Source organism: Piliocolobus tephrosceles, chromosome 17, assembly GCF_002776525.5.
Source record: "Piliocolobus tephrosceles isolate RC106 chromosome 17, ASM277652v3, whole genome shotgun sequence".
Taxonomy (NCBI): domain Eukaryota; kingdom Metazoa; phylum Chordata; class Mammalia; order Primates; family Cercopithecidae; genus Piliocolobus; species Piliocolobus tephrosceles.
Genome location: NC_045450.1, coordinates 53,178,794 through 53,196,437, shown reverse-complemented (window position 1 = coordinate 53,196,437; position 17,644 = coordinate 53,178,794). Strand labels below are relative to the sequence as shown.

The 17,644-nt window shown below is 51.4% G+C and overlaps 1 protein-coding gene across 8 annotated transcripts in view; it reads right to left on the bottom strand.

Moving 5' to 3' along the window:
• The window catches only part of PRMT7 (protein arginine methyltransferase 7), a 49,026-nt gene that overhangs the window by 2,234 nt on the left and 29,148 nt on the right, over positions 1–17,644 (bottom strand). For 3 of the 8 annotated variants that reach the window (XM_023210245.2, XM_023210249.2, XM_023210252.1), the window contains 10 exons: positions 16,673–16,914; positions 16,268–16,448; positions 10,452–10,579; positions 9,974–10,109; positions 8,971–9,120; positions 8,588–8,635; positions 7,846–7,935; positions 3,950–4,111; positions 2,799–2,873; positions 488–648 (listed from right to left, as the gene is read on the bottom strand). In XM_023210245.2, coding sequence (XP_023066013.1) covers positions 488–648; positions 2,799–2,873; positions 3,950–4,111; positions 7,846–7,935; positions 8,588–8,635; positions 8,971–9,120; positions 9,974–10,109; positions 10,452–10,579; positions 16,268–16,448; positions 16,673–16,914 — 1,373 coding nt within the window. Of the gene's footprint in view, positions 1–487; positions 649–1,564; positions 1,745–2,798; positions 2,874–3,949; positions 4,112–7,845; positions 7,936–8,587; positions 8,636–8,970; positions 9,121–9,973; positions 10,110–10,451; positions 10,580–16,267; positions 16,449–16,672; positions 16,915–17,644 lie in introns of those variants that run through there. The other 5 variants (XM_023210247.2, XM_023210248.2, XM_023210251.2 and 2 more) reach the window with 3 other exon arrangements.

Sequence of the window (17,644 nt, the reverse complement as noted above, 5' to 3'; positions counted from 1 at the left end):
CTGCATGTCCTGAGTTGGGAGGTGCTTCTGCATGTCCTGAGTTGGGAGGTGCTTCCGGGGAAGAAGTCACTCCTCGGGCGAGAGTGGGGTGAGGGCTGGAGTGGGACAGGGCTGCCCGTGCCTGGATGCCAGCAGCACTCCCTGACCCTGACCTGCTTCAGCTCCCAGGAGGGTTCAGGAAAACGGTGCATCGGTGACCACAGGAACTAAGCTCCCATCTTTCTGAGGTGTGATCCAATAAGGGAGCCTCAGCTGTGGGGAGTGAGCAGAGCCCTCCCTGGCTCCCCCCGCCGACTGGCACACATGGGACCGTGGGAACCACCACACATGTAGGACCACTCTGACAGGGAAGGGCGAGGTCGTGGGAAGGACGAATACCCCATCCACGTGTCAGCGTCTCCCAGGCCAGCTGTGCTCACCATGGGGGTGAGAACTCCAAGGGCAAGCAGCAGCCCCTCCCTGCCCCCTGGGCCCTCCCTACACCCACCTCCTGAGCTCCATGGTGCCCTCGGCACACAGGGGCCGTGGGGGCACCAGCTGCCGGAAGTCAAAGGCCAGGATCTGCTGGGGCTCTGAGAGGCTGCGGCACGGGTACTCCCACAGTGGGTGGGGCTCAGCCTCCCTGCTCTCCCTGAAGTCCAGGGCACGCTGCGAACAGAAAGGGGCCTGGGGGCTGCAGAGACAGGCCGGCAGCCAGACAGAGGGACCCCTCCCCGGCTTGGCTCCCACTGACTGCAGTCACAAGGGGTGTGTGTTCTCCCATAAAGATGCCGAGCGCCCAGCAGACCAGCGGCTCCCTGTCTCTGCCACTCCTGTCTCATCAGTGGCTCCCCAGGCACCTCTGGCTCTGAGCCCTCGCTCTCTGGATTTTTAAGATGGGGTGGTGCCGCCTGTCTCAAGCTGTTCTGAGGACCACATGTCTACATCACTGGTGAGAACACCCAGCACCTAGAAACTTGGTGACCACCACAGCTGGGTGGCCCTGACAGGTGGGCCCCAGGCCATGGGGAGGGATAAATGTGTGACAGTACAGCCCCGGTGCCTGGTGGCAGGTTGGGGGCACCTGCATCCAGGAGGGATGCAGAAAGCTGCCTGGAGGAGGGGAGCCAACAGTCAAATGGGAGCCGGCAGAACGGCCAGAGGGGGCCTTGTGGATAGAGCTAAGCCACGAGAGCAGGCCAGGGCATCCAGGCCAGCTGGGCCACTCTGCAGGGGTGGCGTGGGGAGCTATCCAGGGCATTCCTGCACTGGGGATGTGGCCAGACTCAGATCTACAAGTTCATGTGGGCTCCTTGTGGAGGACGGCCAGAGCAGGAGGGGCCCAAACCAGGACGGCAGCAGTCGGGGGACAGCTGGGGTTGGAGGCTCACCGGGAGCACGAAGACCAACGGCAGGGGACGGGAGCACTCGCGAGGGAGGAGTCCAGGGCCCGGGCCTGGCTGGTCGTGTAAAGTGGCACCAGGTCTAAGACAGGGCACCGGAAGGGCCAGGCTGAGGGTGGGGAAGGGCGGGTGGATTTGGAAAGCATTAAAAAATGCCTGGCGCCCCACTGTGGGATACCCACCACTCTCGGCCATCTGCCCGAGCACACAAGAGACAGACGCTGACCCAGGACCAGAGTGGCAGAACTGCATCACCAAGAGGGGACAGGGACAGCCAGGCTGGGCAGGCCAAGAGCAGGGGCCCAAGGGAGGAATACAGCACATGGATCCAGAGCATGTAGGGCTCAGCACGAAGGAGATTTCTAGAAGCATGGAACAGTGATCTGCTGTGAGGGGCAGGCAAGATGCAAACTGAAAATATCCACTAGGTTTAATTTACTTAAAAGTGTTCACACACAGGCAATCCATGTTCACTGTGGGAAAATGTGAATAGAAAGGTGAGCAGCAGCAGAAAAGCCCCACCTCCCCATGCACAGCTGCTGCTGCGGGGCTGCCGCTGCTTCCCGCTCCTCCGGTGTCCATGAGATTTCTTTTTTTTGAGACAGGGTCTTCCTCTCTCACCCAGCCCGGAGGCAGTGGCGCAAACGTAGCTCACTGCAGCCTCGACCTCCCAGGCTAAAGCCATCCTCCCACCGTAGCCTCCTGAGTAGCTCTGAATACAGGTGGGCACTACCAAGCCTAGCTTTTTTGTAGACACAGGGTCTTGCTATATTGCTGAGGCTGGTCTCGAACTTCTGGGCTCAAGCAATCCACCTGCCTCAGCTTCCCAGAGTGCTGGGATGACAAGCAGGAGCCACGTGCACTTCCTTAATACACAGCACGGCCCATGCTCCTCACCCTGCCCCTCTCACATGGATGGAACAGGACTCTCAGCTTCAGTCCCCACGAATCCAAGAACCACTGGCACTGTCAGGACGGCCCATGATTCTGGGGAACGTAGGCCCAGTTACTACTGTTCAGGGCGCTGCCAACCCCTACACCATGTACATAACCTGTGGGACACTCCTCAGGTACCCCTCCCCGGGAACGGAGCCCCCACTGTGGAAATGACTGCTTAAGAAGGTTCCCAGACTGTTTTTGGAAAGGCTGCCCCAACAGGAAACAAGCTGCTGGCACTGGCGGGGGTAGTTCCAATGACAGGACGTGCGGGCCCAGTGGAGATTCCGACTCAGGGTGACAGCACGGAGCCAAGAACAGGGCTGGTACCAAGCAATGCTCATGGTGAACCACACAAAATGGCAGCACCTGACCTCACTGCCCCCAACAGAAGAGCCCGTGCTGCCCAAGCCAGGACCCTGTCAGAGGCCTGTGCCACAGGAGCAGGTGGGTGGGACTGCGCAGTGTGGCCCTGCCTACCTTAATCATGTCGTCCATGACGTGCACATCGAAGCCTTCGCAGTCACCACAGGGGCTCCGGATCCGCCACAGGTCCTGTGAGGAAGGAGCAGCCCCGTCCACACCCGCCCGCCAGGGCACAGGGAACTGCGGCAGCAAGAACAAGAGGCACATCTTGCTGTTCCCTGCACACCTGAAAGAGACCCCCAAGCATGAAGGGGCTCAGAGAGAACAAAGATCCACAGCGGTTTCTGTTACAGACTGGGTTGGGCGGGAACCTGCAAGCTCCGACATGACACCTGAGTCCTCTCCTTTAAGGGACAGTCAGCCAAAGCTACCAGGCTGGGGACTGCACACGCCTATCCGGGCCATCCTGAATACCATTTCTTCAGGAAGAAATCTGTAAGCCAATTCTCTCCCCAGCATCATCTCCAGTTCACAAGGATGCCGGGGAAAGAAAAAGGCCCTGCCAAGAGGAATCCAGAGGACACTCAGGCCACATGGTCTTCCCTCCCTTCCTCCTGGTCACACGCATGGATCATGACATCCCCTCTTTGGCCATGAAAACCAGTATTCATGTGGAAATCTGATTAGGTAAACAAGTAACACAGGAGAAATGCCCAGAATTTGTGATGGAGCCACTAAGCTAAGAGAGAAAACCACTCTCACCAAACGAGATACGCTCTCCATCCAGGGTAAAGCTTTTCGAAATCCTTTTAATAAAACTGCCCTTCCCAAAATGACTTTGTGACTGCGGTTCTGCTTTGATGAGAAAATTAAAAGGAAGCTTTTCCATTTTTTCTTGCATAAAGCAGCTGACTCTCCCATCTCAAAATGCTTTTAACAACTAAAGCCTCGGCTCTTAATGAGAGCAGAGCAGGCCACACGGCACGGCTTCTGAAATGTTTAATTTATATTTTTTAATTATTCTGATAAGCCACAATTGTAAAACGACAACACTCAGCCATTTCCATTTCATATGTCAAATTATCGCATTTTTAAAAAGGCAAGCATCTTCTATTCAACCCCACAGTGTGCTGACACAGAAAGAAAACACAAGTTCCAATCATCAAGGCCCGAGTTGCTCTACAGGCGCCCAAGTTTCCTGCAAGAAAACAAGGTTCCCCACCTGCCTCCTCTGCTTTTTTCTGCAACACCCCCGGGTGGCCTACCCTGAACTCCACAATGACAGCGTGCAGCGAGGCCGCCTGGGGCATCACCACGGCGCCTGGCCCCAGGTGCCGGTCCACAGCGGTCCGCACGTACCAGAAGTAGAGGTTGTGCCAGGGCAGCAGGCTGGTAGTGAAGAATGGCTCGCCCAGGAGGAGAGAGACCTGGTGAGCAGGGCGAGAAGCAGGGCCCATGTGTCAGGAGGTGTCAGGAGCATTCACAGGAACAGGGAGCAATAGGCCACTCAGTCACTCCCTCCCTCCCTCAGTCACTCACTCATTCAGTCACTCATTCCCTCCCTCCCTCAGTCCCTCTCTCCCTCAGTCAAAAAGCAAGGCAGCAAGGCGCTCTGTACCTGCCCTGGAGGCTTTAAAGAATACAACCAGATATGAGTCCCCTGCTCAGGAGAGCAGAGTGGAAGAGGGAAGCAGACAAAGTGCAGCTGACCCCATGCGACAGAAAAAAGCAAGGAAGGGGCTCATGGAGGGACCCCAGAAATAAATGTGCCAGAGGGGCTTCCGGAGTGGCATCCTGTCAACCCTCACTGGACACTTTATCTCAGGACTTACTCCGTCTCCCTCCCCAGGCTCTGAGCACCACAAGAGCAGGGACTGGCGGCCCAGCATCCCCAGCAGTGGGCCAGTGCCATGACCAGATGTTCCGTGAACATTTGTGAATAAATGAACAAATGCATGGCAAGGAGCCTGAATGGCCAAGGGAGGAGCAGCAGGGGCAAGAGTGAGGCCAGGAGACAGCAAGATCCCCCAAGGTGAGGGTGTGGAGCTGGACAGGAGCCAGGACAGGATAAGGGGCTGGACTCATCCTGGAGGCGGCAGCGGCGGGGGTGGTGGGTGTCACTAAAAGCTTTCATGAGGGGTTCAAAATCAGAAGGAATGTGATTTAGAAGATCCTGCTGAGGACCATGAAGTGTGGAAGGGAATCTGCTGGTGCTCGGGACGGAGGCGACCTGGGAGAGTGCAGAAACAGTCCAGGCAAGAAATGGAGACTGCAGGGTGGGAGGAGAGGAAGGGGTGGCAGAGGGTGAGGCAGCCGACCCCGGGCAGACCCAAGCAAACAGGCACCAAAGTGGGGCCAGTCAGAGATGATGGAGATGCAGCGGGAAACGCTGGGAGACAGAAAGGGCTGCCCTGAGTGCTTCCTGGCCTCCCCCCGCCACAGCATCAGGAACAAGGCAAGAACACCCATTCCCACCATTCCAATTCAACACGACCCGGTCTACCGGTACACCACGCAATGGCTTTCAGAATCATCTCCTACGCCCTCATCTATGAGGGAGAAAAAAGGTGACTTGTGGATGAATATTTATAGCAGCATTACTCACAACAGCCTCAAAGTAGGAGCCACCCAAATGTCCACCAGCTGATGAACAGATAAATAACAGGGTCTATCCACACAATGGAATCTTATTAAGAAAGAGAAATGAGGTATTGATTCAGGCTACGACACGGATGAGCCCTGAAAACATGAAGCCGTATGAGAGGCCAGCCACGGAAGACCACACACTGTCTGATTCCATTCACACGAGACGCCCGGAACGGGCAAGCTAAAGACAGAAAGGAGGAGAGCGGGTGCCCCGGGCTGGGGGACTGCAGACAAACGGTGCGTGACTGCCAATGGGTAACGAAAGGGTTCTTAAACTGATGTGGCGGTGGTTACACAACCTTATGAATACACAAAAATCACTGAGTGAATCGTAAGGTGTGTGAATTATATCTCAATAAAACTGTTATTTTTAAAATGGGCAAAAGGCTTGAATAGACATTTCACCAAGCAAGACATAAGCACACGAAATGATGCTCACCATCATCAGTCATTAGGCAAATACAAATTAAAACTATGCGGAGACATCACCACACTGCCACTAAAATGGTTATGCTAAAACAAGCCAATGCCAAGTGCTGGTGAGGATCTGAGAACCTGGACCCTCACACGTTACCGATGGCGATGTCAAATGGACAGCCACTTCGAACAACAGTTCAGCAGCTGCTTAAAAAGTTGACCGTAACTACCACACGACCCAGCAATCCACACCAAGGCATCTGCGTAAGAGAACTGAGGACCCATATCCTAAGACCGGTGAACCCATGTTCACGGAAGCCTTATTCAAAGTGGCCAGAAACTGGACACAATCCAACTGTCGATAAGCAGGTGAATGGACAGCCACGCCACGGAATGCTATGCAGCCTTAAAAAGAACGAAATGGGGGAACCTCAAAGATATTATGCTCAGTGAAAGGAGCCAGACTCGCAAGACCACACACTGTGTACCTCACTTTTCAGAAAAGCCAGAAGAGGCACACACTGGAGACAGAAACCAGACCAGTGGCTGCCAGGCCTGGGGCATGAGCATGCTGACTATCAACAGGCTCCCGGGAATTTGGGAGGTAACAGAAATGTTCTCTTTTCATTCCAATTTTTTTTTAGAGACAAGATATCACTCTGTCAGCCACGATGTAGTGCTCTGCCATAAGAATGGCTCACTGCAGCCTCCAACTCCTGGGCTCAGGTGATCATCCCACGTCACCCACCTCAGCCTCCTGGGACTACAGGCACATGCCACCACTCTGGGTTCATTTTTCTTTTTTTCTCTTTTTTTTTTTTTTTTACAGAGACAGGGTCTCCCTATGTTGCCCAGATTGGTCTTGAACTCCTGGGTCCAAGCGATCCTCCCACCTTGGCCTCCCAAAGTTCTGGGATTACAGGCATGTGCCACCATGCCTGGCCTGGAAATGTTCTAAATGAGACTGGGTGATGGTTGTTTAACTCCATACATTTACTTAAAAAATCACTGAACTGTATACTTGAAATGCATTAATTTTGTGGTATGTCAACTACATCTCAATAAACCTGTTATTTAAAAAAAAGACTGGCAGGAAAGATGAATGATGACAGCTCTGCTTTAGATGAGTCTGGTTTGTGGGATATCCAAGGAAAAGTGACAGGACAGCAGCTGGACATGAGATTTGAATCCAAAACTGCAACGAGTGAAGGCCGGCTCTGATGGTCACTGACTCACACATGAGAAGGAACAGGATTACCAGAGAGGATGCAGTAGAGGGAAGTGGGGGACACGGGGAGACTGCCACGGAGCAGCGCAAGGGAAGGACAGTCAGGAAGGTGAGCGGAAAGAGACTTCCCCAGGACAGGAAGAAGTCCCAGGTCACAAGGACAAGCAGGTAGAGTAGATGAAGCCTGCAGGGAGACCATGGGAGTAACGACGAGGTTGCTGGTAGAAGCAGTTTCAGGGCCTGGAAGCCTGACTGCAGCAGGAAGCCGTGGACGGGGAGTGAAGACAGGAGTGCGATGGAGAGGAAAGGACACGCTCTGCTCCTAGGAAAGCTAAGAGAGAGGCTCTGTCCTGACCTGAAGGAGCAGAGATGAGGGTGAGCTAAGAGCAGTACAGCCAGGTGTGGTGGCTCACACCTGTAATCCCAGCACTTTGGGATGCTGAGGCTGGCAGATCGCATGAGCCCAGGAGTTTAAGATCAGCCTGGGCCACATGATGAAACCCTGACTCTACAAAAAATACAAAGATTAGCCGGGCGTAATGGCATATGCCTATAGTCCCAGCTTCTCAGGAGAGGTGGGAGGATCGCTTGAGGCTGGAAGGTCGAGGTTGCAGTGAGCCAAGATCGTGCCACTGCACTCCAGCCTGGGCGATAGTGCAAGACCCCGTCTTCCAAAAAAAAAGGAGCAGTGCAACCATCTGCTCACCAGGCAGCTCGATGAAAGCCTCGACAGTGGGAGCTCCTAGGAGGTAAGGTTACGTGGAGGACCCACCGTGAGATCCCAAGGATGGGGTGGGGCCTGGGCTACCTCAGTGCCATGCTGCCTACCCTAACACAGCCCAGCGCGGCCAAAAGGCTCCCGCTACTCACCTTTCTGTCCTTCAGGTCCTCACTTGTTAATAATTCCGGCCGTTTCTCTATGAGGTTAATTTTATCTTCCAAGTGGTTAGCCTTGAAGATCTTAGAAAGAAAACCGTAAAGTTACTGTATTCATACTATTGTTTTTGTCAGGAAAAAAAATCTCTCAAAGTTGCATTCTCCGCTTTGAATTTTCTAGCAAATAGTTCTGGAGCACCACTTTTATCTGCTTTGTGGAAATTCTCTCCTTGGGGGGCATCCTATAGACCACAGATGAGATCAGGAGCAGAATGTGATGAAAGCAGAAGAAATTTCTCCCGCCCGCGCACACCAGGACTCAGTGCGAGCCTGTAGTTCTGGTGAAGGGGGTTCCCCTTTGGAGAGGAAATGAAACCAGTTACTGGCCAGGGAGAGAAATGGCATCTCCCATCAGGCTGTGAGCACTGGCTCCCTCGGCACGGATGTCCCAGAAACACACCCTACACTCAGTTCTACGGCAACAGGAGCTTTATGTGAAGTGAGGAGAAAAGCCTCAACTTCAGACACAAAAAAACAAAGCAGAGTGCAAATGCCTGCCTCTAATTTCAGTGACAGCCCCCAAGGCCTTTGGCTGCTCTCCAGGCAGCAGCCAAGACAACACAGGGGTGCAAGTGAGCTGCCACTCCTTCGTTCCCCCGGGCCAATGCCACTTCAAAGCCATCAACCCAGATCCCACAGGTCCTCTCCTATTGTAGCAACAACAATTCTCACTTACTTTTCTCAACAGTTTGTGAGAAGCTGCTGAGCTCTCGACTGTAAATACCTAAAGGGAACACCACGCTATTAGTTGTAAGATATTCACTTAACAGAGAAGAAATTAAAGATTAAAATGCGACAAGACCATCCCAAGGCAGAGGACACACCTGAACAACCCTCCCTGCACTCACTCCCTCCCTGGGGCAGCCTGAGCACCAGCTCGGCAGCCTGACGCCTGCCTGCACGCACAGGCAATAAACCCCAGCCCCCTGACCCGAGCATGCTGCACCCACGACAGTGGCCCTTGCAAAGAGCCTTGATCACAGAATTGTGCACCCGGACCACACAACGCCCTAACTCACGAGCCCACCTCAGGAGGCTGACAAGGGTGCACGGCTGTACCTGCTCCACCCCCAGGTGATGGGCCAGCACGGAGAGCAGGCTGCCATCGCTGACACACAGGCACACGCTGTCTGGCTTCAGCACCTGCGGGGAACGGGCAATCTCAGCACAGGGCTTCCTCCAGTTTGCCAGAAGATTCCTGTTGGCAAGCTGTCAGAAATGTTTCCCTTCTCACTCCACTTGCCCAGACCTCGGGCCATGCCCCTGTGTCCTCATGCAGTAACCATCCCCAGCCTCAAACACGCCCGCCTTGCTTATGTCTCCCCACTTGTCCCCACTGTCAGAAAAGACACTCCTCAACCCAGCCTAGAGGCCCCACTGAAGGCCTGCCCCACGTGCAGGCCACCTCCCAGTCCATGACAACAGGCTTCTTCCCTGTCTGGTGACAGCACAGACAGCTAAGAGCCTCCAAGGCTCGAGGGTTCACAACTGACTCCCAAAGGCAGGGATGCCTTTCTGGGTGACAGATCCCTCTGAGAGAAACTCAGGATGGCTTGGATCCTCCCCCATCCTCCAGAATGCACACATGTACACTTATTTCTGTACACACCCCCAAGGGCCTCAGGTGACCCTCCCTCTAAGCCCCATCTGTAATCCCCAGGCCGAGTCTCCTGCTACAGGTAGCAGGGAGCCAAGATTTTCAGGCAGGAGAGTCACATGATCAGACCTACACTTTAGAAAATTGGAGAAATGTGGCAACACATGAAAAGAGGAGAGGGGTGGCCGAATCCACTGCGACCACCCACAGTAACGACTGTGCCTGACAAGGCAAAGGCATCCAGCAGGAGCCCAGCCAGAGGCTCTCCCAGTAGAGCAGAGAGTAGCCCCAGGCTCTCCAGCTTTCTGCTGTAGTGCCCACCCCAGAAGGCGCTCGCTGAAGCCATTCAGAGACAAGAGGACACAGGAAAGAAAATTAGCAAATCATAAGCAGAGTGCTGGGGCTCATGGGACAAACTTCTTTTTCCCTTATCCCCCACAACCAGCCAAGGGGCTGGACACTTACGGTGCTCAGAGCCTGGATGTATCGATCAGTTCTGTCCTGATCATTGATCTCTCCAAACCGAGGCCGGTTCCAGAGCAGGTGAGCCTGGCAGTCGCACACGGGGCGCATCTGGTGGACTCTCTCATTCTTTTCAGGACTAGGCCAGGAGATGAACAGACAGACATGGGCTGTGAGCGCCTCCACAGGTCTCTAGAGGGCATGAATCTGGACACTGGTCTCCAGTAGGCATGAGAGGTTACAGCACCCGCTAATTCCAGACTTTTCCTACGCATCTGCTCTAAACAGATTCCAGCAACCCAGGACAGCCTCTCCTGGGCACATACGAATGGGCACTGACACATTGGTCACAAATCTTTGTTCTTATATTATTCTGTCTAGACACAAATCAACCCAATGGCACCTCCAGAGGGTCTGTAAATGGGGAATTTACATACAAGTTTCAGAGGCTCATCCTCCACCCCAGCGAGGCTCGGCGCACCTGGTCCTCTGCAGGCTGTACCACACGCAGTAGTCATCGTGGTGGGCTACCAGGCAGAGCGCTGAGCCCTGCACCACAGGCTCCTCTTGTGGCAGGAAGTACACACACTGCATCCAGTGGTCCCGCCACTGAAACGGGGAACAGAGTCAGCTGTCAACATGCCGCAGCATGAGCAAATCCAGGAGCCAAATGCCAGAGAACTGCCAGTTTTCAGGCGTCCACAATGTAGACTGCAGCTGGCTACCGTGGCCAAGGAGATAAAGAAACAAACTCTAAACTCAGAGGCCAGTGGACCAAAAGTTTGTGGGAACCCTGCTGGCTTTACGAAGACATAGTGTGGCCAAGGGCAGCAATCTGCCTGAGTGGCTCAGGGGAAGGGACAAGTGCAGGCTCCAGTCCCCATCCCATCAGAGGAGCACCAAAGCTCTCTCTTCAACATGCAGGGCTGTGCCACATGTTTCATTTGAAGGAAAAAACAATGGTTTAAACCTCGTGGTTTGAGGGGAATCTTTTCGGAATAGTCCCATGGCGCACACTCCAAAGGCTTTAACATACTCGGAATTTACAGAACAGTCAAATGCAATGCACTACACCTAACTGGATCGTAGACTGAGGAAACAAAAGCTATCAAGGACTTTTGGAGACAGAGAAATTTTATTTTGAACCATATGTTAGATGATACTATGGAACCACTGTTTTTCTTAGGTGTGATCATGTGGTTCGTTTATGTTGCAGACTGTTTTCATTCTTGGGAGATATGTGTTGAGGTATTTAAAAGTAAAGTGTCAGATGTCTGCAACTTATTTTCAAATGATTTTGCAAAAAACTGCACGAGCGTGTGCATGTGTGTGTGTCTGTGTGTGTGTAGAGAGAGATGCAGGGAGAGGCAGAAGACAAAGACAAAGCAGGTGTGGCAAACGTTAACTGGTAAATTTAAATTAATAAAGGGACTATCAGTGTTCATTTTCACTTATTCTGTAGATTGATAATTTTTCAAAATAGAAAGTTGGGAAAATACAAAAAGGTTTTGGCTTATTCTTTGAATTAAATTGAAGTATTTAAATAACCAAAGATTCTAAATTGTGAAACATGGTTGACAATGATCCAGAGCCAATTTTTAATAGGCTGTGCTAGTCCTTACTACAAAGCCCACATACAGGATTTTATCCTAAGAAAACCCAAACAAAAAAAAAAAAAAGAAAAGAGTTATATTCCCATAAAAATGCAAATCACAGAATTATTTATATCAGCAAAAACTGGAACCGACCCAAATGGCCAGGGCTCAGAACGGGATATAAGCCCTCGTGCAGAATACGGACAGACATCTTAAACGCTGCTGCTGAAGGCCCGGAACAGAGAGGAGCACCGATGACGCCCACGCATTTGGAGAGGGACCAAAGAAAGGGAGCTATTTTGAGTGAAAGGGAGGACCATGAGTGATATTTTTATTTTATATAATGAGGTTTATTTCTCTCATAATTGTTAAGCTTCTTTTTGAAAAAGGAAGAACTGTCCTAAAAAGTAGATGCCAGCTGGACACGGTGGCTCACGCCTGTAAATCCAACAATTTGGGAGGCCAAGACTGGCGAATCGCTTGAGGCCAGGCGTATGGGACCAGCCTGGGTAACATACCAGTGACCCCCATTTCGACAAAAAACACAAAATTAGCCAGACATGGTGGCACATGCCTGTAGTCCCAGCTACTCAGGAGGCTGAGGTGGGAGGATCGCTTGTGCCCAGGAGTTCACAGCTGCAGTGAGCTAAGAGGTGCCACTACAATCCAACTTGAGCAATAGAGCAAGACCCTGTCTCTAACGAACAAAAACAGGAGATGCCGGGCTCAACTCTGATGAGACAACTGCCCGCTCATTCCATCACCTTCAGGAACTAAGAAAAACTTTGCCCTGTGGGACTCCAAGAGCACAGGTAAGGAACGTGCCCACCTGCCTGGTCTTGAATTTAACAAAAAGGCAGAGAATGATATTCCCATGCATTTAAGACGCCTACTTGAACATAAAAACTAGAAAATGAAAATCTGACCAGATATGTTCTGGAAAAATAAACAGTAACAGGAATAACACAGGTTCTTTTAAACCTTTTATTCATTCCCACACTATGCAAATGTATGTGAAGAAGACAGGAGAACTCTTTCCCAACCCCTCCTAGGCTCCCATGGCACTGCACTGTCATCATATCCTTCCCAGGTTCCCACCACAGGGACTTCCTAGGTCCTAACGCTGAACAGCTGGTGACAGAACCCACTGTGCCAAGGTGGGACAAGCTAAATATACTTAGGATCAAAGCAGTTTGATGAATTCATGAGGGAGATTCATTAGCAGCTTTCAAATTTCCAATCCAAAAGTCAACGCTGGTAGAGAAACAACACAAGACCCACAGTCAAGAGACCAGGGGCAGGACCCATTCTACTGCTCCTGGACACAAGGCCCTGCTCTAATCCCTGGAGCCTGCTGAGTTCCGGGTTGGCTACGGTTGTGGTTACCTGATTTGTCTACTAAGAGGATTCAAGGAGAAAAAATACATAGTAGTGTTCTGAAGACACGCAAATTAAAAATACTAACTTTTTTTTTTTTTTGAGACAGAGTTTCGCTCTTGTTGCCCAGGCTGGAGTGCAATGGTGCAGTCTCGGCTCACTGCAACCTCCACCTCCCGGGTTCAAGCGATTCTCCTGCCTCAGACTCCCAAGTAGCTGGGATTACAGGTGCCTGTCACCATGTCCAACTAATTTTTTTGTATTTTTAGTACAGACGGGGTTTCACCATGTTGGCCAGGCTGGTCTTGAACTCCTGACCTCAGATGATCCACCCGCCTTGGCCTCCAAAAGTGCTGGGATTACAGAAGCAAGCCACGGGCCAAAAGTCCTAACATTTTAACATTATTCTTATGCTAATTCTGCAACACAGTCTTAGGAAGAATGTGGTGCAATGCCAATCTCAACTCTGTGGGTGAATTCAGAGTGACACACACACACACAGCCTGCAGAGGGAAGCTGGCACGGCCTGGCTGGACACACACCCACCCGGGGCCAGGCACCTGGAAGGTGGAGGGGAGGCTAAGAAGCTCACATACTTCTAAAGCTCACATACTTCTTAGTCTCACATGCTGCTGTCGGAACGGGTACACTGATTGACAGCAATCCCCCAGCAGTCACGACCCTTCGGCCTACACAGTAATTCTGGGAATGGAGTAGGGGAAGCTGCTAAAGCCTTCCAGGAAGTCAATGTTATGGCCACCTAGAACCAGCAGGTGGGCATTTAAAACAAAGCCAGTGGTTAAGGCCAGGCAGGCTGGACCATGAACAAAGGATGGTGCCTAACGTGCTCCTGGGTAGAGACAGGTTCTATTCAAAACTGTCTTTGCAAAACACAGTGAGAGAATTACGACAGTGAAAGACATCTCAACTTACCAACCCCATCTCGCTTTAACGTCCAAACTGCCCTTAATCATTCCTGGGTCTGGGCCAAGCTAACTTTGGGAGACATTTGGTTAATAGTTTATTTTTTATTCGTCTCACTCTGCCACCCAGGTTTGAGTGCAGTGGCATGATCTCAGCTCACTTCAACCTCCCATCTCATGGGTTCAAGCAATTCTCCTGCCTCAGCCTCCTGAGTAGCTGGGATTATAGGCACGCACCATCACATCCAGCTAATTTTTGTATTTTTAGTAGAAGTGGGGTTTCTCCATGTTGGTCAGGATGGTCTCGAACTCCTGACCTCAAATGATCCAATCATCTGGGCCTCCCAAAGTGTTGGGATTACAAGCGTCAGCCACCGAGCCCAGTCGATTAATACTTTAAATGATAACCGCCCTTCCCCAAAATTAAACTTAAACTTAATGAAAGATCATCAGGTTACGAGCATGCGAAGAGGCTGAATTCTGCTAGGGTGAAGCCATTATTAGGTCACAAGATCTACAACCTTCCCTGACTCCTCCTGCAGATACCACCACCCTTGTAGAACCTAAGATTGACCCTTTGAAATGTCTTTTTGGGTTTTTACATTTCTGTCTCATGACTCCACCCAGAAGTGGACTCCCTGGCCTTCCAAACTATCCTTGAAAAACCCTAGCCTGGGCCAGGCGCGTGGCTCACACCTGTAATCCCAGGACCTTGGGAGGCCAGGGGAGTGGATCACCTGAGGTCGGGAGTTTGAGACCAGCCTGGCCAACATGGAGAAACCCCATCTCTACTAAAAATACAAAATCAGCCAGGCGTGGTGGCGCATGCCTGTAATCCCACCTACTTGGGAGGCTGAGGCAAGAGAATTGCTTGAACCCAGGAGGTGGAGGTTGCAGTGAGCTATCACGCCACTGCACTCCAGCCTGGGCAACAAGAATGAAACTCCGTCTCAAAACGAACAAAAAACTCTAGCCTGTGAATTTTCAGGGAGGCTGATTTGAGCAATAACTCTGTCTTCCACGCGGTGTGGCTGGCTTTATGTCAGTTAAACTCTTTATTGCAAAGCCATGGTGTCAGCGAATTGGTTTTGTCTAGCAGTGGGTGGGAAGAACCCATTAGGCAATTATGACAAACCTTTCCCACTTTCTCTTTCTCCGAGTGTGACAGTGAGGGAGGGTGGATGGGGGTGTAAATAACACAAGCACGTAACAGAAAATTCAAAAGATATACAAGGACACATAGTGAAAAATATGTTTCCTTTCCACCCCTAACCTCCAGTCCCCATTCCCAGATGCAGTCAGTTTTACCAATTTCTGGGAATTCTTCCAAAGATATCCTTATATGTACACCAGACAACTATCCACTCATAAACACACATATTCCTATTTTTACTAACACCAGTGCTGCCACACGACACACCATTCTGCACCTTTATTTTTGTGTCAGGTAATAATCCACCCTGAAGCTTGCCCCCCATCAGTGCACAGAGAGCCACCTCACCCACTAAAAGGATAACGGACTTGATCCCTGCTAGTGGCCTTTAGGTTGGCCTTTTTCTACTAAACCAGGGCTGGACACAACTATTCTGCACAGACGCAAATCCAGCCACAGCCCCACATCTGGAAGCAGCATTGCTTTCTACCTGAGACATTCTGATGACTCGCTTTCCTGCTTTTTCCCTGAGCTTCACCAACAGTGTGCTTGCAAACTGTTTAAACTTTATTCACTAATAGGTGAAAATGATATATCATTGCAGCTGAAAGTTGCATTTCTCTCTCTTTTTTTTTAAGAGACAGGGTCTCATCTTATTGCCCAGGCTGGAGTGCAGTAATGCAATCACGACTCACTGTAGCCTCGACTTTCTGGGTTCAAGCAATCCTCCTGTCTCAGTCTCCTGAGAGGCTGGGAGCACAGGTGCTGTGAACAGCTAATACTGCATTTCTCTTATTATGAGGGAGAGTGGGCAACTATCCCCGTCATCTGTATTTCCTTTTCTGTCTTTCATGTCCTCTGCCTACTTTCTATCGGGGTGGAGAAAGTAGATTTCGAGGCCACAGAAGGTGAGGCTGTAGTTCTCTATTCCAAGCTGATGGGAGCCCCCTGGGATGACTCAGGGGATGAGCGGTGGTCATCTAAGGAGAGCTTCATCATGATGAGGGGGAGAAGAAAGCCACCTTCTCTGTTGCCCACTGTGTCCATGGGTGCTGACCATGAGCTCACCCTGGAAAGGCTACCTCACTACAGCTAGCCTTTGCTTGTGTTTTAAGAACTTTTGTCTTTGATTCTGACACAGTCCTCCTGTCTCTAAATTCTCATGGGTCTGAGGTTCAACTGCTACTTTCCCATGAACAGCAGTGAACAAGTTTCCTGACAGGGCACATGCTCGGCTGCTGCCTCTTACCTGCATCTCCTCTGGGTCTGAGTGTGCCCAGAAGGGGGCCGTGGTGCACCTGATCTTCCCCTCAGGGTCCATTTCAATGTCCCACCACGAGAGAACCACCTGAGCTCGGCCAGACGTCAGAGGTTCAAATTGCCTGCTATGGCAGGCTGCTGAGCTACTGACTTGCTTGCTGAAGTCTATGCTGAGGAATAATATTCAAGAATGTAAGCAGAGTTTAACCTCACACACTCCCATTTTTTAAGCTTTTACAGTGACCTCACTGGCAATGACATTTGGCTGCAAAGACTCTTGCCTTCGAGGCAGGTGACAGCAGCTAGGTTTCCTTCCCACGCAAAAAGAACTTCCTAAGACCAAACTTCCATCAAATGTCTTAAAGTGCCATCACCTATGGTGGCTCCTTGGTACCTGAACATGGGCAGCACATCACTGAGGACTGTAAAGTCGGCTGGTGACACCTGGTTCAGCTGAATGTCACAGACAGAGGGTGCGCCAGGGCAGTTCTCCAGGTCCACAGGAGGGACGATGACCTGCTCTCCGAGGCTGGTCTGCACGCGGATGGGAAACAGCTTGTTCCACGACCACATCCTCCTGGACTCCACCAGCTGTGCATAGACGGTGGCTCTGTGGGGCACGGCCTCACAATTTTCCTAAGTTTATATTAAAAAACAAAACCAAACAAAAATCAGGTGCTCAGACCCACAGTAATTCCCACTGATCAAAAGAGGTTTATTCCTTAACATGAGGTTGGTTCAGTAATGCCCAACACCTTATACTATTAGAATAGTGAACTGTTTTCAGCCCTATGCCCTTGGAAAAGGGAAAAAAAAGGTACTAGATTTCAAAAAGAATACACACTGTACCTAAAATGACTTATGTCAGCTAAGTTCCTGGCTACCTGGCACTCTTCAATGCTTCAAGTCCTGCTGCTGGCCAGTGATCCTGGCTCTGGGCTCAGCATCCCTTCAGTGCCGCTCTTGCCCAGCACCAAAACAAGAGCCTCCTTGTGGCAAAACCCTACGGACCATGGTGCCGACTCAGCTGCCCAGCCTTCTGGCGCCGCTGGGCATTGCTGAGCACTCAGCCCCCAGGCTGCGGCTCCGGCTCCTTGACCAGCTTTCCTCCTAGCTCATGCATCCACTCCACATCCTCCATGCACCAGGCAACAGGGATCCGACAAGAGCACACTCACAGCTGCTACCCACGTGGCTTTCACCACCATGACACCACTAGCCTCTTGGACCAAATGATTCTCTGTTGTGGGGGTTGCTCTGGACATGGTAAAAGGTTAGCAGCACAAATGGCCTCCCCGTGAGGTGTCTCCCAACCTTGCTCTGGTAGAGAAATGCCACTGTAACTGGACTCGCTCCCGCCTCATTC